The sequence below is a fragment of the Pseudomassariella vexata genome, assembly GCF_002105095.1.
Source record: "Pseudomassariella vexata strain CBS 129021 chromosome Unknown BCR38scaffold_1, whole genome shotgun sequence".
Lineage (NCBI taxonomy): Eukaryota > Fungi > Ascomycota > Sordariomycetes > Amphisphaeriales > Pseudomassariaceae > Pseudomassariella > Pseudomassariella vexata.
In genome coordinates, this window is record NW_024467956.1 from 4,381,793 (window position 1) to 4,404,890 (window position 23,098).

Genomic DNA, 23,098 nt, shown 5'->3' on the forward strand with positions numbered 1-23,098 from the left:
GGTCGACCCCCGTCAAGCCCCAAAATCGAGATTTGGGCTCGTCCCGGCAGGGCCGCATAGTTCACCTGTCCGTGCCGGAGGGATAGAGTAGGCGTGATTCCTCGCTAGTTAATTGGAACATTTCTGACACGCCTAGTATCGTTTTCGTCCATGGCCTTGGATCTAACCCCGACACGACGTGGCGAGCGAGGTCTGATGCACCCGAAGAAGCCCTGCCGGATAATGAGCGATATGTGACCTGGGTTAGCGACTTCCTTCCCAACGATTTGCATACAGCGACCCGAGATATCCGCATGTTCTTCTATAACTATGATTCATACTGGAAGAGGGATGCAATACACACGCGGCTCTCGCATCTTGCCCATGTTCTCCTTGAGCACGTCAAGCAGATCCGGGAGTCCGAGCAGGTGAGTAATGACAATGTATACGACTTTGGATTGCTGCTGACGGCCCGGCCTCCAGGAGCGAAGCCGGGACCTGATTTTCGTGGGATACAGTTATGGGGGTCTAGTGATCAAGCAGGTAAGTGGGCAAATGCTCTTCTCTAGTCGCGAAATCTGACCATGGTAGGCCCTTGTTCAAAGCTATGCACGTCGGGGCCCAAGCCACGTTACCGAACATATCAAAGCGATCCTCTTCTTAGGTACGCCGCATCGTGGGTCTAGCTTCAGTGTATGGGGACGGCTGGCGGCGCAAGCTCTCCAGCCGCGCGGTTCCAACCCTTCAATCCTAGCCGAAATAGAGTACGATTCGACTTTATTGCTAGACTTGCACAGGACATTTGTCGGTATCGTTCGACATGATTTATGGGTGTTCAACTTTTTTGAGCAACGATCGACGCAACTTCTTCGACTATGGTTCATCCAATGGCAACAATTCGTAAGTAGGTTACTAAGCTGAAGAAAGCATTCTAACAGGAGATCTAGTGTGTTCGTGAGTCATCTGCAACGTATGATGGACCACATGTTGAAAACATCGGCCTGTCCGTGGACCACTCTGGGCTTAACAAGTTTGGTTCGAGAAACGAAAGCTATAAGATGATCCTATCGAAGCTTCGCAACATCACGGCATCTTCAGCTCGGTCGGTAAAGCACCACTACGCCGTCCCGCTCGAGACCGTATCAACGTTTACCCAGCGAGACGAGTTATGGAAACAACTTGAGGAAAAGCTGCAGATACGACATGAGAAAGCAAGTGTTCCGTATGGGGTTACCATTCACGGACTAGGTGGTGCTGGTAAATCCCAGCTGGCGCTAAAGTACGCGGAACATTATCGAGATCGTTATAACCCAATTTTGTGGATTGATGCGACAGATGAGGAGGCGGTCCGATCGAGCTTCAAAAGATGTGCTGCAGAGCTGGGTCTCCCAGAAGAGCAGAATAAGAGGCAAGGCTCTGCTCTCGCTGATGCGGAGGCTGTCCAGGCGGTGCTCCGATGGCTCCGCGACAGAATGGAGCCGGATGATGAATGGCTGTGTATCGTTGATAATGCCGATGACCTCCGCTGGGGAATTCAGAAGATAATGCCAAAAGGGGGAAGAGGAAAAATTATTATTACTAGTCAGAACACCTTGAGCCAAAAGCTAGTTTCCGGGGGGTGCGAGCAGCTTAAAGTCGATATCATGTCGCCGCTAGAAGGAAGGAGACTTCTTCTCCAACATCTCGAGCTGGATGTATTCTCAGCACCCGGAGAAATCCAAAACAGCTGCGATAAGATGGCGCAAAAGCTTGGATACCTAGCACTTGCTATTGACCTTGCAGGCGCCTATATTGGCAACGACCCTGATCGTGAGGGTGCTCTGACGCAGTATCTAGCAGACTACGACACGCATTGCGACGAGCTCTTGCAAATGGATAGTTTTCGGGGACTTTTGCCAACGGAGAAGACAGTGTGGACGGTATGGGACACGACACTCCAAAGAATTACGAGAGAGAAGCCAATAGTACAGCCTAATTTGCTTTTAACGTTTCTTGCACACTTCAAGGGCACTATTATTCAGGATGAGATGTTTCGACTAGCAGCTCTTGGCTGCGCTTTCGTCGATGATGAGCTCGTCGAAGGAATACCTACAGAGCTTCGAAAACTTTTCTTATCTAAAAGCGGTGAATGGGACAGTTTTCCGTACCGGCAGAGCCGCGACGTACTACTCCGCTATAGCCTGCTGCAGCTTGTGGACGGTGAATGGCGTGGCGTCATCATGCACAGGCTGGTTCAGTGGCGGGCACTACAAAGCGAACAAAGTCGAGGATGGGGTTGGTGGTATATAGTGTTTATACTAGCAGCGTGCCAACAACTTAGCGAGGACGAACGCCAGCCCGAGTTCTGTCGACATTTGATAGTGCATCTCCCACATATTTCCGAAATTCGCGGTAATGATGGTGTAGATTCGGAGAGGCAACATGATTTTATACGGAGCACGTTGAGTAGGGTTTTATATAGTGAAGGCCGGTGGGAGGAGGCCGAGGAGCTGGACGTGCAGGTGATGGAGACTCGCAAGACGAAGCTCGGGGCGGACCATCCCGATACACTTACGAGCATGGCCAACCTAGCGTCGACGTACAGGAACCAGGGCCGGTGGGAGGAGGCCGAGGAGCTGGAGGTGCAGGTGATGGAGACGAGCAAGACGAAGCTCGGGGCGGACCATCCCTCTACACTTACGAGCATGGCCAACCTAGCGTCGACGTTTTGGAACCAGGGCCGGTGGGAGGAGGCCGAGGAGCTGTTTTTGCAGGTGATGGAGACGAGCAAGACGAAGCTCGGGGCGGACCATCCCGATACACTTACGAGCATGGCCAACCTAGCGTCGACGTACAGGAACCAGGGCCGGTGGGAGGAGGCCGAGGAGCTGGACGTGCAGGTGATGGAGACGAGCAAGACGAAGCTCGGGGCGGACCATCCCGATACACTTACGAGTATGGCCAACCTAGCGTCGACGTACAGGAACCAGGGCCGGTGGGAGGAGGCCGAGGAGCTGGACGTGCAGGTGATGGAGACTCGCAAGACGAAGCTCGGGGCGGACCATCCCGATACACTTACGAGCATGGCCAACCTAGCGTCGACGTACAGGAACCAGGGCCGGTGGGAGGAGGCCGAGGAGCTGTTTTTGCAGGTGATGGAGACTCGCAAGACGAAGCTCGGGGCGGACCATCCCTCTACACTTACGAGCATGGCCAACCTAGCGTCGACGTACAGGAACCAGGGCCGGTGGGAGGAGGCCGAGGAGCTGGAGGTGCAGGTGATGGAGACGAGCAAGACGAAGCTCGGGGCGGACCATCCCGATACACTTACGAGCATGGCCAACCTAGCGTCGACGTACAGGAACCAGGGCCGGTGGGAGGAGGCCGAGGAGCTGGAGGTGCAGGTGATGGAGACGAGCAAGACGAAGCTCGGGGCGGACCATCCCTCTACACTTACGAGCATGGCCAACCTAGCGTCGACGTTTTGGAACCAGGGCCGGTGGGAGGAGGCCGAGGAGCTGTTTTTGCAGGTGATGGAGACGAGCAAGACGAAGCTCGGGGCGGACCATCCCGATACACTTACGAGCATGGCCAACCTAGCGTCGACGTACAGGAACCAGGGCCGGTGGGAGGAGGCCGAGGAGCTGGACGTGCAGGTGATGGAGACGAGCAAGACGAAGCTCGGGGCGGACCATCCCTCTACACTTACGAGCATGGCCAACCTAGCGTCGACGTTTTGGAACCAGGGCCGGTGGGAGGAGGCCGAGGAGCTGTTTTTGCAGGTGATGGAGACGAGCAAGACGAAGCTCGGGGCGGACCATCCCGATACACTTACGAGCATGGCCAACCTAGCGTCGACGTACAGGAACCAGGGCCGGTGGGAGGAGGCCGAGGAGCTGGACGTGCAGGTGATGGAGACGAGCAAGACGAAGCTCGGGGCGGACCATCCCTCTACACTTACGAGCATGGCCAACCTAGCGTCGACGTTTTGGAACCAGGGCCGGTGGGAGGAGGCCGAGGAGCTGGACGTGCAGGTGATGGAGACTCGCAAGACGAAGCTCGGGGCGGACCATCCCTCTACACTTACGAGCATGGCCAACCTAGCGTCGACATTTTGGAACCAGGGCCGGTGGGAGGAGGCCGAGGAGCTGGAGGTGCAGGTGATGGAGACGAGCAAGACGAAGCTCGGGGCGGACCATCCCTCTACACTTACGAGCATGGCCAGCCTCGCTTTAACTTGGAAAGCTCAAGATCGACAGGCAGATGCTTTAGTGTTAATGCAGGGCTGTGCGCAGGCTCAGCAACGAGTCCTAGGGCCAGAGCATCCAAATACTCTGTCAACTCAAGCCATCATAGAAGATTGGAGCATCTAGAATGCATGTCCTTTTGCTCTGTAATTATGAGCTGTTGGACTTTCTTTACTTGTGTTCTGGTTAACCCGTTATTACTTAACTTGTTGGTCTTGAATTTTCCTTGTAGCCTACATTTATCGTGCATTTTCTCGGGCGTTAAGATTCAACACCGGCTCGGTTTCGATGGTGACCACATCACCTTAATCAGACCATATATTTATTACACGCCACTGGCACATTCATATCCTGTGAGTCGGCACAGTCTCTCCTTAGTGCAGTAGCTATTTGAAGGGGCTAAGTCCCCTGATATCTAGAGTGTCTATGTGCTGGTGTTTTTATTAGCTGCTAGCATGATATGCTTGGACCACGTACCATGATACGTAAACACATTAATCATCTTAGGGGTAGCGGTGCCTAGGTACCCTTGAGATAGTATCTCGTCCAGGCTTCTTGGTGATCCTGCACTGCAGACTTGCTGCAGCCAAAATGGTGGCAGATAATGACAGTACTTCTAATTACATTAACGTGAATGTACTGCAACGGGACTGGGCATAATGCGCGAACTTGTAAGATCGCATTGCCATCTTCCGGAGAGGAAGATTCAGAGTAGTTTCAATTGATTTACGGCGTTGTGCTTTTATTATCGTAAAATTTCTATGCGAGGTTATGTAAGGGTGGCCAGCTCGGTGTCATGTGGATCTGAGTGTGGCTTGCCCTAAGCCCCACAGGTGTGGCCCTAGGCCCCACAAAAGTGGAAATAAAACCAACGCTGTTACCGCGTTACATAGAAACCTAGACTTATCATCAATCAATCCACGAAACAACAGATCTGACCACACAGCTGACTTGGCACGAATTCAATGAACTTGACATTCGTGACATGAGTCCAGTGCGGTAGATCGACCAGGATACACAGTCATGGCCAGCTCGGTGTACATTCACGTTAGTTAAGTTATTGAAGTTATTAATACGGTGCCAAGAAAAAGTGGCCAACTTGCTTGTAGGGTACGTTAGCTGCATGCATACCATTGAAATCTATGGCAATCAAGGTCCCATAATCCCCATCTTCTGAGTACGTGCCATGCACAACCTCGGACAGATCTGCCTGAACGGTATAGATGTGCGATCTGTCCACGATGTGAAGCCGCTGGATTTCATTGCCGTTGTCGAGGTTTTGCACACGCAGGGTTCCTCCATCAGCCACGCCGGCCTCAGGTGGGAGGTCAAACTCTGTAAACGAAACAAGCGGCATTCCGGCGTTGTTTATGCTCGATAGAATAGTGCGAGAACGAGGGAACAGAAATTATCGACTCTCGAGGATCAACGGGACAAGGGGGGACACAGGGATGCATGCCACTGGGTTAATATTATTGATAACGAGACTCGACCCCGCTCCTACCGAGTGACACCTCAGCCAATGGTAACATGCCACTCGAGGCCGATAGTGCGGCTGAGACAGTAGATACAGTCAGGCCCCTCGTGGGGGCCAGAAACGCAGAGAAGAGAACCCACGCCAGCCAGCAGCGCCCATTAATCAGAAGTCTGCGACCAGCCAGTCGGTCAAAGACACATTGACTTATCATGATGATGATGCACGTCAGTTCAAGCCCATGGTGGAGCGCCAAGAGTCAAATCGAGCCCTGGTGGTCAAACATACGGATTCGTGGGACAACGCAGCCGCCTCAGAGCTCGAGCCTGATTCGGGCGGAGGGCCGCGTCGCACTCGCACCAGTGATCACGAGGCAGCGGTGCCGCCGGCTTCGGTAGAGCCGGATGAGGTGGACAATGCGTATTATACGTGGTTTCAGGAGGTGCGGGATGGGGAGTTCGACTGGGCATTTGACGAGTCCAATGATGCTGGAGAGAAGGAGAGTGGGAGTAAGGATGATGTCAAAGACAAAACCAGGGACAAGACGGAACTGCGTGACGCCTTCGCGACGCAGTACAACAGCCTTTATGACTCTTGTGGGAAGAACAACAACAACATCATCCATGCCCTTGCCGATTTCCGGATCAAGGAGGCTGAAGTACCTAGATTTGCGGCTTTCTTGCGGTTGGTCCTGGACTTGGACTTGGACTTGTATAATGATGAAGATGACGATGAAAGGACGCCGTTGCATTATGCCATTCATCGGGATAATACGAGATTGGTGCGGGTAAATTCTGGATAGTACCGTACCGAAATAAGGGGGCCTTTCGGGGAGATCCTGGGCACTGCCCTAATCGGCTCTCACACATGGCCTCTTCACATTACCAAGCTGCAGTATTCAAGTGACTGACGTATCCCCTCAGCTCATATGCGAAACTTCAAAGGCCTCTAATCTCTTGATAGAGAAAGAGCTGCACAAAGGCCATTGCATACACGCCGCTATCTCACGCAGAATGAGCGACTGGGAAGCCATGCGGTCGCTCATAGACAAGTCCGACGACAAGGTCATTTGTATAGGCAACTCTGACGGCAACACCCCAGTTCACCTCGCCCTCAAGCATACCAACTTCGTTGATCCGACATTTCAGCTGCGTCTGGTTCAGAGCCTAGTCAGAAAATGTCCTTCGGTTCTCAAGGAGAAGAACCACGAGTCGGAGTCAAGAAATGAGAACAAGTTTAAGCGTCTTGCGCCCTTCTTGTACCTCAAAGACTCGATGAGGGTATTCAGAGCGTCGGAGCAGTCAGCTAAGCCGGATGGCGGCACAGCTAGGCCGGAGGAGAGGGTCACGAGCAGAAGGGATATGAAGGAAGAAGGAACGAAAGCGGACGGTCAAAGTCGCTCCGAGTCAAGCACTTTCCTATACCCCAAGGACTCCAGGGGAACGCTCGCAGTGCAAGAACATTCTACAAGGCGTGGTGTAAGTGTAGAAAATGAAGAGAGAGTCTTCGGCAAGAAAGATATGAAGGACATTGCAGCTAGGGCGACTGGACCGCGGCGGTCCACGCGGTCGGGTCGGAGGGAGCAGCCAAGGGGCAGAGCACAGAAGGAGCGGGAACTGTCGCCCAAGTCTGTGGACCGGAAATTGAAGACGTTTCAGGATCTAGAAAGCTGGCTGAAGATTTTTATTCTTCGAAATTTCTCTCATAGCGAGGCTTTGGAGATGCTTTATGGGCCGGTTGCAGGTAAGAGGTCTACCGAGTTGTTTTGCAGGCCAGGGGTGCTGACTTCGTCATGAAGGGGGCCAAAGTATCGGCTTCAACCTCCTCAACGCCAATCGCAGACTCACCCCAGGGTATATACAGCGAAACTACCCATTCCTGAAGTTCGAGAACGTGCTGCAGCACGTAGCCTTGCCCAACCTGCTCCCTGTTACAAATAATTCTCAGCAGAACGGGGATCATAGGGCTCGAAATGGACCGGTGATCAAGCCGACACACTACAAGGAGATCTTCGGCTGGCTGAGAAAAAAGGGGAAAGTGGATCAAGTACTTGTAATCATCATCGAGGATGACTTGGTGAGCCCTCACGACGACGAGACCATTGTGGAAACTCTGGACACTTTCAAAGTTGATAAGTGGAACTGGCGGAAGTACGACCTTTACAGTGAGACCATCTTCCGGGCTGCTCTGAATGCGAGTACCGTGTATCTCTATACGTCGGGGAACAATTCCGTTTTGAGGGGGTGGTCGGATGAAAGTGGACTGAGGAAGTTAAGGCGAGTAAGTCATGGTGGTTTTGCCGACACGTAGGATCAAATCAAACTGACGAAATTCACAGCTAAAGAAGGTGGTTTTATTCGTAAAAGCAAGTCTAACCCTGCGATACACGAAAGCGTATCAAGCGGGTGGCTAATATTACTTCGAACCTAGGGGTCAGAAACAACACCAGTCAGTACGTACATCAATGAGTTCAAGGAGCGACTTTGGAGCCTTATAGACCGCGATAATCAAACTCAATTCCTGACCAAGGCAGATATGGAGGCACTTCTTAGCCGGCACAGATCCGGCCAAGTGAGCCTCGATGAAATAACGGCGAAATCACATACCAGGGATGTGGACGCAGGGGATAAGCGGCACGTCGATATAGAAGTTATATACGAAAAGCAGCGAGACAACGTCAGGGCTCCTCGGGGGTCTAAGCGACAAACCTGGGACCAACACAAAGCGTAAGTTCAAACCAACATCCGACGCAGTTGTTCAAACATAACTGATTTCCGATTCACATTAACAAATGGCTTGAATGTGTCGACAAGACATCCCGCTGGGTCAGCAACTCGGGTCTCACACTACCGCGGGTCAAAATCGCCCTGATTGACGACGGCGTAGACGCCAGTCACTCGGATCTCAGCAGGATCATCAAGGAGGGTATCACCTATTGCACCTCGATGCAGAACAACAGATACGTACCCAGTAGTTTCTACGCCTCTGCCACGGGCCACGGAACCCTGATGGCAGCTCTGATCTGCGACATGTGTCCCAACGCCGAACTCTACGTCGCCAAACTTAATGACCAAAACTCCAATAACGGATTTAGCTTCACAGCAAAGTCTGCAGCAGATGTAAGTCGACGCAGTCCCCTCGTCTACAGCTTCCCATTTCGTTGACCAACTTGGAAAACACACAGGCCGTCCGCTGGGCCGTAAGCAAAAACGTCGACATAATCTCCATGTCGTGGACCATCGAAGACACGCCCAAGGCCAAAGACGACCTCGCCTCCCTCAACAAAGCGCTCACCGACGCCGCCAACCGCAACATCCTCATGTTTTGCGCCGCGCGGGATGAGGGGCTCGAAAACCCGACCAACCGGCCCTTCCCCGCCGCCAGCACCACAAACAGCATCACCATTGCGGGCGCCGCGGGACCATCGGGGGCGATTTCAACGTGGGTTAGTTTCGAGTCAATCCACCTCCTTTTCCCCGGGTTGGAGATAAGGGATGCGAGACAGGATCTGATGCCGGCGGATATGTCGGCCGTGGACGGCAGCTCCACGGCGACGGCTTGCGCAAGTGGGCTGGCGGGGCTGTTGCTGACGATATTGGCGGGGGATGGGACCAAGAGCTGGAGTGAGGAGGGGAGGCATGAGAAGATTAAGAAGATTATGGCGAGTGTGGCGGGGAATACGAAGTACGTCCAGGTGTGGGATTTGTTTGATGAGTATACGGCGGCGAGAGAGGGAGATAATAGCGTGTTTCAGAAGCTGGTGGATGGGTTGATTTATAGGTCCAAGTGATGAGTGTTAGGAGGCTACGGTTTATAAAAGCAGACGGGCCTTGTAGACTCATCTTGAATTTCTTTGTGCACACACGAATCACTACTCGAACACAGTAAGTGTGGGCAATACAACATGTATTGGTGATGATAATGATCGGACTATCTCCCAAAGGCGGCAGCTACGGAAGGGCGATCAATGGGCAGTCAGCTCGAGCGCTGCATCCAGCACAGCGGCGGTGTGTCTATGGCACGCAACAATCAGCTATATAGCTACCAGAGCAAATAACGGTAGGTGACCATATGCGCTTCGGAGGATCGGCAGTAGCAACGGAAGCGAAATTCTTGGTGTGACACATACAACCGTCGAGATTCCGCTTTTTACACTAGTTGTGGGCAAGTATGGCCTGAGGTATAGACAAGGCGCCCGTACACGAACTAGTGGATGTTAAGAACCCACCAGGGGCCGATGGTGCAGTTCTTCCCCACACACCTTCGTAGTACCAATACAGCCCCCAATACTCGGAACATTGATATATGAATGCAAATGAGCTCTCAGATAGCTGAAGTCAGCAATACGCTTACAGCAATATAGCACCTTGATGCATTAGTCATCTGTGAGCAGTATGTGAATAATGGTAGTTATAAGAGCAAAATCAAGGTCTAATTAGAGCACGGTTTGAACGACAGCAAAAAGCCGAATTAACACAGGCGCTGTTTGGCCCCGAGCTAACGAAACCCATCACAATGACATGACCCATTTGTGCTCGTCAGAGACGAATGTGCCTCCCCTTCTTTGCTCCGCTCTACCCACTGAATATTTTGTTTTGCCCTTCCGGAATCGCGTCAGCGTCGCTCCTTCCAGGGGTATGCGTAATCAACAATACTTGCATGATATCGTCCGCTTGGTACTTCTTGATGATAGGCAGGCCTGCTCCACATGTCTTGGTAGCCTCTATCCTTCACTGTTCCCTTGCAGGTTGGTCTCCCAGAGACATTGTTGTATCTGCATTTGGGTCAATGGACGTTATGGAGCAGCTGCTTTTGTTAGGAGGCGGCCATGACGTCTAGTGGGTGAGAATTTTTGAACTTGAGAAATTCAAATGATGGATGTGTACTTAGATGGCCGAGTTTGAAAACTTGGGTTACTCGTCAAACCCGAAAACGGTGGTTTGACCCACTGCTAGCAAGTAGACGGTGGAGGTCAGCAAGATGTTTTTCCACTTGATGCACGAAATACTATGGGCCACCCCCATTCTGCACAGCCTTAATGTGGAGCCACCACGGGAAATGCTACTACTTCAAGAAGCAACTTTAGCTATTAAGGATGTACTACGTAGTTATAATAATTATGATGAAGATAATTCCTTATTAATCAAGCCTGCGAGGTCACTTAATCTGGCGGCCAGATCTGGTAGGTCGACGAGCTTGTCCCTCGGTGATGCGTGTGCATATGGGGTGAAGTTGTATGTATTGGGAAGAGTTGCCAGGCAGCTATTCTGGCCTGGCAGAGCTATGTCTGCTATGTAGCTATCTTATCTATAGCTACAGGGTAACCCCCCTTTGGGTCACGTATCACTCCGCCTCCGATTCCTCAGAATCTGAACTCTGCACTACTAATACCGCTCTCTTTTGACTAAGCCGGGGGGGGGGCGCAATTTGCTAGTCCTTGGTCAATTCTTCCACTTTTTTAGCTGTAGACGCTCTAGCTAAGTCTGTAGGGAAGCGTTTTCTTGGCAAGGCCTTATTTCCGAGCTATAGCGTAACTGTTGGAAAACACGGTGGTGACTTCCATGGATGATAACTCCGGTGGGATGTTGCTGTGATCAAGATGGAAGGCCCGACGCAGTCGTAACGTAAGGCTTATCCGGAGTCTGAAATCAAGACTCCGACTTCGCTTGGAAAGGGAATCTTGAAAGTGAAACCCCCTTCTCTGTAACCAACTTACAAGTTGATGATAGCTTCTAGTCAATTGGACCTCGGTGCCTTGACTGGCACGGTATCACTTCCACACTGCCCATATTGCCTCAGTTTCTGATCTAGGAAGTATATACGTTGTAACTTTTATAACTTCTTAGGATTAGCAGTCTTACCTCTAAGGACTCTTCCGGCTCCGTCCATAGTAGATATACGTCTGCCAATAACTTATAGGTATTATTATCAATTTAGTTATGATTGTTGAATATACGGGCGGGGAGGGTAGACGGTGCGGTACTATGCCTCTCGGCAGCCTTACGTACGAACATGCTATTAATACGTAACCCTAAGGAGAGTTACTCTGTAGCCATAGATGAAATAAGATAGACAGCCCCAAAGGGCACTCGGCTAGCTGGTTGACTAGCCAACTAGTATTTCCCAATACACATACTTCAACCCCAATATACACTCGCATCGGCTGCTATCAGTGACTGCGAATTAAGTATCGGCTAACTTATCCTCATTAAACAGGGTTATGTTGAGGTACTGATGCCCTAGGTTTACAGAAGATAAGATGGGATGAAATTCAGTTACGGTATTCAGGGCTAACCTTCAGTATCCTTATTTCAATTCGCACTCATTGCCCATCTTGGACCTGTAATTGAAGCATATCTCCTTCCTCACTTAAACACGCTCGGAATAGTCGGACGGACCTGGGATTGCAGAAACTACTCGGCAGGTGCGAGTCTTGTTACTGAAATCAGCTAGCACACCTTGCCATTTTCCTGTACCCAACGGTAAGGGACAACTACTCTAGTGTAGCATACCACAAATAAAGTAAACCCCGGGGTGTGTCACTCCTAGAAAATCAAGCCATGTAGGCCAGACTACCTTGCCCACACATGTACACATCACACCGCAAAGACGCATTATAGTCCCATCAATAAGCCGTATGGCAGCGGTGACCGCGTTCCCATCCCATTTCCTTACCTGACTCAGTCAACTATCTACTTGCTCGTAAAGCCGCCTCAAACCCCAAGACTCGCGCAAACCTGCAGCTGTATAGCCAGTTAATGCCAGAACAACGAGGGTGCCTTAACGCCTTTACACGTGTTCCGAGCGGACTTACAACAAAAATAGCCGCCGGCCATGCACCTGCATATCATACAGTGTGTATGTCCATTTTATCCCCTGACATAGATTTTGAATATCATCCCCATCATGCTCCATCATGCGTCGTCATCCCTGCCAGACCTCACTCTGGGCTCATCCATCGCCGGCAGCACTATGCGTCTCTGCCAAACCTAACATCGAAACCCTTCAAGACACTCATGATGCTGGCTGTCTCCACCTCAATGGGACAACGCCCCCTAATACCAGATCCCCGACCGACATGCCGCGGTCCGGGTCCCCTCTCCCCGGGTCTAGCTGCATCCTCTATCTCCATGGGGACAGCCCTCAACTTAGGCAGCCACGTACCAATTTCGTCAGCAGCTCGGTCAAAATTGCGATGGGATGCGAGGGTCTTGTACGCGTCGGCGCAAGACAGGCTGATGGACGTAGGAGATGCGGCCCTAGACGACGAGTCATTGGCGTTGCCAGACTTGCAGCACCCGCCGCCGGCCGATCCACCGCAGCAGCCGCCCGACTTTCCTTGACGCTCGGCGCTCGCGGCCAAGCTCCGGCAGAACAAGCCTGACTTGGGATCCGAGAGACACTGGGCGCATGTGCCCGGTCCATTGACGCCGCATCCTCCCGCCTTGCTAGCTTCGGGGATAGTAGCCTTTTGCCGGTCACGGCCAAATAAGCTCGGCAGCTTGACGGCCCCGGTGGCGGTAACTTCGTAGGCACCGGTCGCAGGAGCTGGGAAAGTAACAACGTCGTTCTCGGAGGGCGGTGGTGTTTGAACCTGACTCTGACTACCCATGGGTGGCAGGGTCTGTTGGGCTGCGGCAGCAGCAGCGGCCTCAGCACACATACAGTACGTGCCCTCTTTGCAGAAGCCGCACGAGTCGCGGGGGTGTATTGCTACAGCCTGGGCCACGGGCTGGAACACTGCGGTTTCGGTAGCGGCAGGCGTCCGGCGTGGCTTCCTGGAAAACATGGCGGTGAAGTCGATTTCGTTCTCATTGGCGTTCGATATCGATTTGTGTCTCTTCTCGTCGGGTGCAAGGTCAGGTGTAGGAGAAGGTCCCCGCTTGAGGTCTGGCTCGGTATGCCTCGTAGACGGACGACTGAAAGCTGCCTCTAAACACTCACATTTGGTGCCGAGACTGCATCTGCCGCACTCCAGGGATGTTACTGTGTTGTTCCCAATAAGGACTTCCTCGATACACGCACATGGTCCATTTGGGTCGCACGAGCCACAGCCCACATCCGTCATGGGTTGATCTTCAGACGACGGGTCAGGGGGTGAAATGATCTGGGAGATGGAGATGGCCGAATTTCGATGCTCGCATGCGTTACTTGCTCGTGGTGAAGGGTGCATCGAGTGCTGCAGGTGATTTGTTCTGCCGGTGAGATGTGGTAGACTTCCATGCCTCGACGACGACGTGCTATCACGCTCATCTCTCCAGCGTCTTCGCACGGAGTCGAGCTCATTCGAAACCCTGGCTCGGTCGGCCCGCTCCTTCTGCAGCATGTCTTCTAGCTGCATGCATCGATCTCGCAGGGTCTGCACCTCTAAGTCCAGGCCCTGGACTCTATTCCTGAGATCCTGCTCGATACGCTCGTGCTCCTCGCGTTGCTCATCCAGTTGCTCCTCCAATTCACCGACGCGAGCGGCTCTGCGTTCGCGGAATGCCCTTTGTGCTGCGCGGTTTTGAGCCTTCCTTTTGGTTGGTGGAGTATCCGTCGCCGGCTTCCTGCCGGGCTTCGGCCGAGGCGGCACGACCCATTCTCTGCTGGTGATGCTCTTGGGCATCTGGGACTGACCGATTGCCACGGCGGCCATGCCAATCATTGGCTGCGGACTTCCAGCCGCGGGTTTGATGGCGAGCGGGTGAGCGGAAGTGGGAGTAGATATACTTGACCCCGGCGATTGAATTGAACCCGGTGATGATGCGGATGACACGGGTGAGATGGCGAGTTTACCGGGTCGTGATGGTTGGGTTGGACGAGGAGGATAAGAAGGCGTCGCCATGTTGCTCAAAACTTGGCGGAGACTGGTGGTGGTGGTGAACTGTGCATGCGTCGAGTCTCATTCGTTGGTGGGCTGATTGATCATGCAGCCAGAGTGTGCACGCAGACTCGGAACTCGCGGGGTCGGCTCGGCGGTATGACCCGTAGCGAATGAACAGTGAGGGATGAGTCGGCGCGATGCAGATGAGATTGATTAGATTAAAACCCAAGAGCACCCCGATATTTGGTCCAAACAAGAGGGAAACAGGGTTAGGTCGGTCGAAGCAGAAGTAGCAAAAACTCTAGCTTTCGTGCGGAAACATCCAGACCGGGAGTGCCTGGGAAAGAGACCTTTTCCATCAACTACTATGACGTGCGATATTTACCTTTGGTCTCCGAGATTAGGGTTTGCCAGATGTTGAGGCACGGCTCCAGAAAGAGGGGCTTCAATTAAGATGATTTGGACCGAGTTTGAAAGAGAAAAGACGATCAGCTGGTCAGACGAGACGGCAAAAGAGAGAAGAGACTGCGGTGTGCAGCGTGGATGGCTGCAGAGTGGGGGGACGGCGAGTGATATGGGATGCTATGAAAGGTGAGAAAAACTAGATAGAGAGATGGACTGATCAGATTGATAAGATTAACTGGCATTATGGCGCAGTCCTTGCCATTAGGCCCACTCTAATATCCCGGCATGAGGGGACCAGAGGGGACCAAAGGGAACCAGAAGGGATCGGGAGTTGGTTTTAGACGCGGTGACTCGTCCAATATGAAAATTTGCTCTTTCCCCGAGTACAATTTGAGCAAAGTCATGGGTTGCGCTATGTGAACTAATGCGGTCACATCGTGGAATGTGGAGGTTTGCAACTGTTGCAGTCCTATGTCGGGCAAAGTCGGGTCTAGCTTTGCTGCCGGCCAAGGCCGATATCGGGCCTTTTATCTATCGGGCGGAGCTGGAGCGCAGCGCTCGGTCCCGGGTTTGCGACAGCTCTCTCACCTAGGTGAGCTCGGTTGCTCGGTGAGGGTGGAGTTCCAGAGCATTGAACATGAAGACCAACTGTTGACGTCGTGAGACATGGTGTCAGCAAATAAAAGTGACAATTGAAACACTCTAATTGCAGGCCCTGCATTTTGAAAGCCGCTACCACTGTTCGTGTCATAGTTATCGCGGGCCGTCATCTGTGCAAAGCTGGGGATAGCAGCTGTCATATAACATCTGGTAACATCTGGCATCATCTCCCAGAATGGCAGCATTAACGTCCCTCTCACCAACTCGCCCTCTCAGCTCCCGCGCGTTTAACCTGCCCTCCTCTTCTTCATCGTCAGACACTGAAGATGATGCGCCACTCCCCTTTCCCACTGCTCTGCCTCGCAGCGACTTCCTCGCTCCCGACTTCGACCCCGCCGCATACCTCTCCGAGTTGCACAGCGGCGCACACCGACACCAGACACTCGAAGACTTGCGGTCCGACCTGCGCGAAAGAAGTGCAGCTATTAGCGGCGAACTTCTGGAGCTAGTGAATGCAAACTACACGTCCTTCCTGAGCCTGGGGAACGAATTGAAGGGCGGCGAAGAACGGGTGGAGGATGTCCGGGTGGGCCTGCTGGGTTTCCGAAGAGCGGTCGACGAGGTGCGGTCTAAAGTTGGGGACAGAGGTCGAGAGGTAGGGGGGTTGAACAAAGCGCTCACGGTGACGCGGGGGGAGATCGAGAAAGGACGGCAAATGCTCGAATTAGGCGACAGGATCGAGAGTCTTGAGGACCGGCTCGCACTGAACGGCGCGGATCAGGATTCGCTGTCTGAAGAGAGTGAAGATGACGAAGCTGATGAGTCGGAAGGGAATTATGGAATGGTGGGCAGTAGCGCGGCGAAATTAAAGTCCCTGGCTCACGAGTACGTGGCGATAGAGCATCTGGCCGACCGCATTGGGCTGGACACAGTGTTGGTGAGGAAGATGGGGGAGAGAATGACAAGGTGCAGGGATACGATACTGCTTGATCTTAACACGGCGATTAGGGAGGCAAGGAAAGTCGGAGATAAGGGGAAAGGGAAAGTTGTACGTTTAATGGGGGTCTACGCTCTGTTAGACGCGCAGAGTGAAGCCGTCAAGGCTCTGAAGGCGATTTGAGCAATTGGCCGTGTGTGAACTGCTGTTGGTCCAGAGCCAGAACGGCAGCAGAACAGTACTTCAGGCAAGCGTGGCAAAAGATACCCGGCACAATACGAACAAAACGAATATGATTTACATGATATACACAACGTTTTACAGTATCTGCCCTCTCTCATTGAATTCGATCAGCGCATTTACATAGCCGTGCTCAAATGGTCCGGCTCAATCATCTCATCTGTGGGCAAGAAGCCACCGTTCAAGCTGAATCCTGGGCCGTTGGTCGAAGTCAGCACGACCTCGATCAAGTCCTTATTGACCCTATCCTCCATAGCCTCAATATCCCCCTTGACCTGCATCACCAGCGTTTTGATATTGTCGCTCAGTTGCTTGGGGTTGAACTGGATATTGCCAATGGGCATGCGGATAGCACCAATCTTTTCTCTGTAGGTCTCGGCACCCACCATCTCTGTCATCATGCCCTTGATACTCTTGGTGATGGTGTTGGTCTTCAAACTGGGCATCAAGCCTTTGGGACCCAGAATTCGACCCAGGCCGGCCTTGTTCAGCGCCGGCACGGAGTCCTGGTGGCAGATTAGGCGGTTGAACGGCAGGTTGTTGGGGTTCTCCTTGATGAGTTTGAACAGAGATGCCTCGCCAAAGGCCACGGCGCCGGCTTGTCGCGCATCGTGCACAAGATTCGTGTTTTCGGGGCAGATGACGCCGATGCGCGTGTCGTTCTTGACCGGGTACGGCAGACGAACGCGGTTACGGACCACGGGACCGTTCTTGATGGTGCGGATCTTGAGGGAGACTTCGTACGTGACCGAGGTAGGAGGACGGCCAACTTCTGCAGCGCGCAGGTAGCTGGTCTGTTGTCAGAGATACGTCTTCCTTTTGAACCCTATGTATCTGGGTATGCATGAACATAAGGGGCACATACCGCATTGCATCGCACAGAGAAAACTGCTCGGCCTTGCTTGGTACGGCAAATTTGTACTCCTTGAACCGCTGCTGTTTCCTCTTCTTCTTCAGCTTCTCCTTTTCCCTGGCTCGCGCCTGCATCTGCGCTGTTCCTCCACCAGCATATCGGGTCTGCTGCGCCTGGACCTGCGTGATGGATGGCGCTAGAAATCGGGGTATTGATGTAGCCGTCGGCCGTGCTGTCGATGTCAGACTCAGTCTCGCCAGCGAGGAAATACATTGCTTTGGTGTGGCCATCTTGCCGATTTCGTTGTCGAGACCACAGGTTCCTCCAAACCCAGAGCTCGATCACGACCAACAGCAAGCTTCAACGTCGTGCCAAATTTCTTGAAATTGACGCCTAGGAATTGAGGCCATTATCGCCCTGGGCATCGATAAGCTATCGGCTGACAGCTGCCATCAGACAAACTTCCCCGCTTCAGCTGGCTCCACCGCTCGAGTGCCCCTCCTATAGGATAGACAGGTTGTACCAGCTTATACCACTGAAGTATTGGCTTATCCGATCCTATTGCAATGGAGCAGCCGCGTACCCCCTATTATTCATTTCACGCGGCGCCGTTTATTCAATTCATCCCACCGCTTGCCCCTCCATCACCGCACCACTATCGTGACTCAAAATCTGGCGTCTTAGACACCAATCCCACTTCTCCACGTTCAAAACAAGTCAATCAAGTGTAATAAATCATCATGAAGATCGACGAACTCGTCGCTGTGTCGACGTCCCTGGGTGGTGAATTCAAGTCCATTGAACCGCATCTTATCCGCCTTGAGAAGCACCTCATCCTCCGAACCTATCTCGGCGGATACTCGCTAAGTGAACTCGACACCAAGATCTGGCTCGCACTCAAGAGCAACCGTGCTGCCGTCTCATTCATCAAGAAGGGCTCCTACATCAACCTGACCCGATGGTTCACCTACATCGAGCAAGTCCACCCCGAGATTCAGACCGAAGTCAAGGCCGCAGACGATGCTCGCAAGGCCAAGATCGCGGCAGCTAGCAAGGCCGGTGGTAGCTACAATTTGGCGCTCCAAGATGCCGACAAGGGGGTCGTATGCCGATTCTTGCCTGAGCCCTCTGGTTATTTGCATATCGGCCACGCCAAGGCTGCGTTGCTCAGCGACTTCTTTGGTCACCAAGCATACAAGGGCCAACTCCGACTTCGACTCGACGATACGAACCCCAGCAAGGAGAAGGAGGAGTACCAGGATGCCATCGTGGAGGACTTGGCCCTCATGGGCATTAAGCCCGATACCCTCACCTACACATCCGACTACTTCGACCACCTCTACAATACCTGCTTGGGCTTGATCAAGAGCGGCAACGCCTATGCCGACGATACCGACGTGGACACTATGCGCGAGGAGCGAGGAAAGGGCATCGCCTCGAAGCGAAGAGAACGGACCGTCGAGGAGAACCTGGCCATTTTTGATCAGATGAAGAGCGGCACTGAGGAAGGATTAAAGAACTGCATTCGCGCCAAGATTTCCGTCGACAACCCAAACAAGGCCATGCGCGACCCGGTCATCTACCGTTGCAACACCAAGGACCCTCACCACCGAACTGGTACGAAGTGGAAGATCTACCCGACATACGATCTTGCATGCCCCGTAGTCGACAGTCTCGAGGGCGTCACCCACGCATTGCGTTCAACCGAGTACACAGACCGCAACCCCCAGTTCCAATGGTTCCTGGACACTCTCAAGCTGCGCCAAGTTCACATGTGGGATTTCGCGCGAATGAACTTCATCCGCACATTCTTGTCAAAACGCAAGCTTGCCAAGCTGGTCGACACTGGCCGTGTGTGGGGATGGGATGACCCGCGTATGCCCACGATTCGTGGTGTACGAAGACGTGGTATGACGATCCCGGCACTCCGGGACTTTATTCTCAAGCAGGGTCCATCGCGAAACGTCGTAGTCATGGACTGGACGAGCTTCTGGGCTGCTAACAAGAAGGAGATCGATCCTGTAGCGCCCCGCCACACGGCTGTCTCTGTCAAAGATGCCGTCAAGGTGACCGTCATTGGCGAAGAGGCACCCGCGGAGGCGTACACGGCCGACAAGCCAAAGCACCCCAAGAACCTGGCCATTGGGACGAAAAAGGTCGCTTTCAGCCAGGAGCTGATCCTGGATCAAGCCGATGTGAAGAGCTTCAAGGACGGCGAGGAGATTACGTTGATGCAGTGGGGCAACGCCTTTGTGCGAGATCTGCCCGCGGAATCTGCTGATCCCATCCCCTCGGTAACCTGCGAACTGAACCTGAAGGGCGACGTCCGATCAACCAACAAAAAGGTTACATGGCTCTCGACCCAGGGCCAGAACCTGGTGAAGGCTGAGCTCTGGGAATTCGACTACCTGATCACCAAGGACAAGCTCGAGGAAGAGGACGAACTGGAGAAGTTCCTGAACCCCTCAACCGCTACTATGGAGGAGGCTTTCTGTGACGAGGGTGTGGGTTCCCTGAAGAAGGATGACATTATCCAATTGGAAAGACGCGGTTACTACAGGGTGGACCAGGGTATCGACGATGAGTGGCAGGGCAAGAAAGGACGGGTCGTTTTATTCTCTATTCCAACTGGTAAGGCGAATAAATAGGGGATACCCACTGTTGATTCCACCATGATTCTATGGAATCAGATAGCATAACTACTGTTGCCTTTAGGTTACCCTGTGGCATCATATCGGGTAGTTTCGGGCTGATGATACTTAGACAAGTTATGAAAAGGGTTGCAGATGAAAGTACTCGTCCTGCTTCTAATGATCGATATTGCAACATGCATGATATCTCTGAATTAAGAGAGGTATGAGAAGACGCAGAAACCCAAACATAGCAGATTGTATGGTACGTGAGTCCAATAGGTGCGCATTGAGATACTATTGGTATTGTCATGATCCCGGGAGTCAAGAGCCCCGGTGGTCTGCATGCCGTTTGCAATGTTTCTCATCAAGACGTGAACTCAAGTATGACGATATTTTCTCAACTCCTGGCCTTACATCAGTATGTAGTTTCCGTATTTTACAACTCTTTCCCTCCATAGGACTTTCGAATATCACGATAAACCCAATCAAGCTAGTTGTGATGTTGTCGCACAGTTTCAAGATAATATCCAACCACAAACCATGGAAATTCCAAACAAAACGATCACATGGCTGCCGCATCTTTCCGAAACTGCAAATAGCACGGAAAGCAGCCCTGACCTGATCTGGAGTCATCGGGGCTACTCTAGGCACCAGAAAGTGTGCTATCATAATCGTCTTCGTTGTGGAGATTACTTAGAACGAAAGATTCGCCATGCAAAGTTTCAATTAGAAACGCTTGTCACGTTTGGGACATATTCACGTTCTCACTCCTCAAATACATAGAATCCATGCAGCAAGTCTCTCGGGTAGCTTTCCACAACCAAGTGTCCCTCATGAATCATAACTTAGGAACTATTCCTACCAGCACTGTCGACCAAAAGAAGAACGAGGACATATCATTAATCAAAGAGAATATACAATTGCACGACCAAGAGAACATGATGCCCAAAATTCCCTAGGCCCGGGTTGCGAGTGAACCATCACCCATCGAACTCACTACACAAAACTCTTCTAAATACTGCCCGAATGTTGGAACGCACCAGCCCTTTTCTGGGCGTTCTAGTGCATAACGACGATGTTAGAGTTTTCTTCAATGTAGCGCCTTAGTGGCCGAACCTTCCGATAACTATGGCCAAGCCAAATGACCCTCTGTTGATGCCTCTGATTGTATATCAAATGATCACTGATTCACGCTTTGTGCTACGTTGGTTAGTGTTGAGACGCTCTGTAAGGAAAGATCTGACCCACTAGCTACTGTACCACTTTCAGCCTAGGCCATAACTAGTTGCGGTGCTAATCCCACAGAAAGATGGGTCTGTTTGTATATAGGCATCCAAATCATAGTTGTCTCGAAGGACCCTGAGGACCTTTACAAGACTGCAAGATTCTTGGAATGAAAGTAGCCATCAGGGCCGTAAGTACAGAGCCATCAGTATTCCAACCCTATTGAGGTTTTTTTTTTAAGTCCATAACGGAAGTCCGACATCTAACCGGGAAGTGTGCCCGTTGTGCCGCTGATGACAATACTGAGAATTGACACGCATGTGATCATGAGCTTATTCGCGTAGCTTTAGGGAATTTCAATCGGTCAGCAATCAATATATCGTTGTGCGTTCGGTGGAATAGCAGAAACTCCTTCACTGTTCTTTGGCACCGGCCAACAATGGTCGTCGTCATAACATCGCCTTACAATTCTTTATCGTGTACAACGAACTCAGAGCATTAAGTTTTGATATAACAAATGCCATCACCTGGGTATGGCAATATATTGTCCTGGACAGTCATCCTGAATGAATCATCCAAGCAAGTACACAGATACTTGTGCTCCAAAGGATGTACCACGTTTTGCCACATATTTCGAGTAGAGAGGTCATTATCGATCGTCATAGGTTGGTAGCTAGGGTCAAGCGTCGAACCATCGTAGTCGCCGAGGGAAGAAAAAAATCCGCGAGGCATATCATCAAACCCAGGATATCATCATAACAGCTTCTTTCGAAGAATATACTGTGATCTTGTAGTAAATGACGGTGCCAGAGAACCAAATTCACAGTCACGAAACCAACCTTTCAAACGATTGTAGAGGTGGACTTATATCTAATTGTGGCAATGTTGGGCCAATTTTGTTGATAAACGTGAAGGACATAAAATCGAGCTCGGCCAGCTTGCCGTTCTCCCCGAATTTGACGCAACAGTTCGCATATTGCTTGTCCAGCACACTGTTGCGGAGTTGGATTGTCAATCTGGGACTCAGATTGGAAGATGTGATTCCCCATTGGCCACGTGTCACGGGATTTCAAGTGCAAAGTGAAGGACGAGAGTGCTCAAGCGAAACAAGCTGCCAGTCACCAGGTAGGTACCAATAGCGTAGTGTAGGGGACTCAATAACGACAAGTTAATCGCTGCCCTCTCTAAAAGAAGAGGGGTCACAGCAGCCTAGTTATACATTTCCGACCCCTGTCCAGGCCAAGCCACTGTGGCTTATTTGCACCTGACACCACGAGACGGAGACGATACGGGCTGGAGTATTCTTAGGTTCGACTACTCAATCGAATGAGTGCGATCGCATTTAGAAGTTGTAGCCGTTGCTGCACTCACTACTGTGACTAAGTGATTGGCACAATTCTGGAGTAATTTAGCATAGATCTTTGGAGAAACGGAAATAACTTAAATTGCAAGATCGTACTCAACAGGATTCATATGTGCACTAGTTTCCAGTATTTAGAAACCAGGGAAAGTTAGTAATGATGGACATGTACCCAGACTAGTGCCTCAGGAGTCTATATTCAATCTGGTAATAAATGTGTGACGAGTAGTCCGAGCCACCATCTGTATCGGCACGGGTCAATTCAGGATATTCTCAGATACAAACAAGGCTTACATGAAGACAACAAGGCCTTTGAGCTTTTGTATCGGCCTGTCTGTCTTCCAACGAACTTTGTATAATC

At 51.8% G+C, this 23,098-nt stretch overlaps 8 protein-coding genes across 8 annotated transcripts; 6 read left to right on the top strand and 2 right to left on the bottom strand.

Annotated features, from left to right (window-relative positions):
* Positions 1 to 4,079: 4,079 nt before the first annotated feature.
* Positions 4,080 to 4,520, top strand: BCR38DRAFT_419104 (uncharacterized protein). Its single transcript, XM_040859281.1, has one exon. The coding sequence runs from the start codon at positions 4,122 to 4,124 to the stop codon at positions 4,329 to 4,331; it is 210 nt and encodes a 69-aa protein (XP_040721749.1). The 5' UTR covers positions 4,080 to 4,121; the 3' UTR covers positions 4,332 to 4,520.
* BCR38DRAFT_419107 (uncharacterized protein) lies at positions 4,334 to 4,705 on the top strand (the record flags this gene model as incomplete). Its single annotated transcript, XM_040859282.1, has 2 exons — positions 4,334 to 4,636; positions 4,683 to 4,705. The coding sequence occupies one exon, from the start codon at positions 4,337 to 4,339 to the stop codon at positions 4,589 to 4,591; it is 255 nt and encodes an 84-aa protein (XP_040721750.1). The 3' UTR covers positions 4,592 to 4,636; positions 4,683 to 4,705.
* Positions 4,706 to 5,670: 965 nt separating this feature from the next.
* On the top strand, positions 5,671 to 6,587 carry BCR38DRAFT_28494 (uncharacterized protein). Its single transcript, XM_040854468.1, has one exon. The coding sequence runs from the start codon at positions 5,921 to 5,923 to the stop codon at positions 6,479 to 6,481; it is 561 nt and encodes a 186-aa protein (XP_040721751.1). The 5' UTR covers positions 5,671 to 5,920; the 3' UTR covers positions 6,482 to 6,587.
* Positions 6,588 to 7,199: 612 nt separating this feature from the next.
* BCR38DRAFT_331917 (peptidase S8/S53 domain-containing protein) lies at positions 7,200 to 9,469 on the top strand (the record flags this gene model as incomplete). The annotated part of the gene is made up of 5 exons (XM_040855101.1): positions 7,200 to 7,422; positions 7,478 to 7,963; positions 8,327 to 8,405; positions 8,510 to 8,798; positions 8,864 to 9,469. 5 exons carry the CDS (start codon positions 7,200 to 7,202, stop codon positions 9,467 to 9,469), a joined length of 1,683 nt encoding a protein of 560 aa, XP_040721752.1.
* A 3,180-nt stretch (positions 9,470 to 12,649) lies between these two features.
* On the bottom strand, positions 12,650 to 14,326 carry BCR38DRAFT_331454 (uncharacterized protein; the record flags this gene model as incomplete). Its single annotated transcript, XM_040855056.1, has 3 exons — positions 12,650 to 13,569; positions 13,624 to 13,874; positions 13,914 to 14,326. The coding sequence occupies 3 exons, from the start codon at positions 14,324 to 14,326 to the stop codon at positions 12,650 to 12,652; spliced, it is 1,584 nt and encodes a 527-aa protein (XP_040721753.1).
* Positions 14,327 to 15,515: 1,189 nt separating this feature from the next.
* BCR38DRAFT_419119 (oligomeric golgi complex component, COG2-domain-containing protein) lies at positions 15,516 to 16,740 on the top strand. Its single transcript, XM_040859283.1, has one exon. It carries the CDS (start codon positions 15,726 to 15,728, stop codon positions 16,608 to 16,610), a length of 885 nt encoding a protein of 294 aa, XP_040721754.1. The 5' UTR covers positions 15,516 to 15,725; the 3' UTR covers positions 16,611 to 16,740.
* Positions 16,741 to 17,925, bottom strand: BCR38DRAFT_360278 (50S ribosomal protein L1). Its single transcript, XM_040857160.1, has 2 exons — positions 17,533 to 17,925; positions 16,741 to 17,456 (listed from the first exon to the last, which is right to left on the bottom strand). The coding sequence occupies exons 1-2, from the start codon at positions 17,808 to 17,810 to the stop codon at positions 16,787 to 16,789; spliced, it is 948 nt and encodes a 315-aa protein (XP_040721755.1). The 5' UTR covers positions 17,811 to 17,925; the 3' UTR covers positions 16,741 to 16,786.
* A 170-nt stretch (positions 17,926 to 18,095) lies between these two features.
* Positions 18,096 to 20,636, top strand: BCR38DRAFT_419121 (glutamyl-tRNA synthetase). Its single transcript, XM_040859284.1, has one exon. It carries the CDS (start codon positions 18,261 to 18,263, stop codon positions 20,166 to 20,168), a length of 1,908 nt encoding a protein of 635 aa, XP_040721756.1. The 5' UTR covers positions 18,096 to 18,260; the 3' UTR covers positions 20,169 to 20,636.
* The last annotated feature ends 2,462 nt before the right edge of the window (positions 20,637 to 23,098 follow it).

Bases quoted from the DNA above. Each gene is read 5' to 3' on its own strand.
- BCR38DRAFT_419119 (XM_040859283.1), top strand. From the start codon at position 15,726: ATGGCAGCATTAACGTCCCTCTCACCAACTCGCCCTCTCAGCTCCCGC.
- BCR38DRAFT_360278 (XM_040857160.1), bottom strand. From the start codon at position 17,810: ATGGCCACACCAAAGCAATGTATTTCCTCGCTGGCGAGACTGAGTCTG. The intron at 17,457-17,532 runs GTATGTGCCCCT...ACAACAGACCAG, and splicing joins TCTCTGTGCGATGCAATGCG to CTACCTGCGCGCTGCAGAAG.
- BCR38DRAFT_419121 (XM_040859284.1), top strand. From the start codon at position 18,261: ATGAAGATCGACGAACTCGTCGCTGTGTCGACGTCCCTGGGTGGTGAA.
- BCR38DRAFT_28494 (XM_040854468.1), top strand. From the start codon at position 5,921: ATGGTGGAGCGCCAAGAGTCAAATCGAGCCCTGGTGGTCAAACATACG.
- BCR38DRAFT_419104 (XM_040859281.1), top strand. From the start codon at position 4,122: ATGGAGACGAGCAAGACGAAGCTCGGGGCGGACCATCCCTCTACACTT.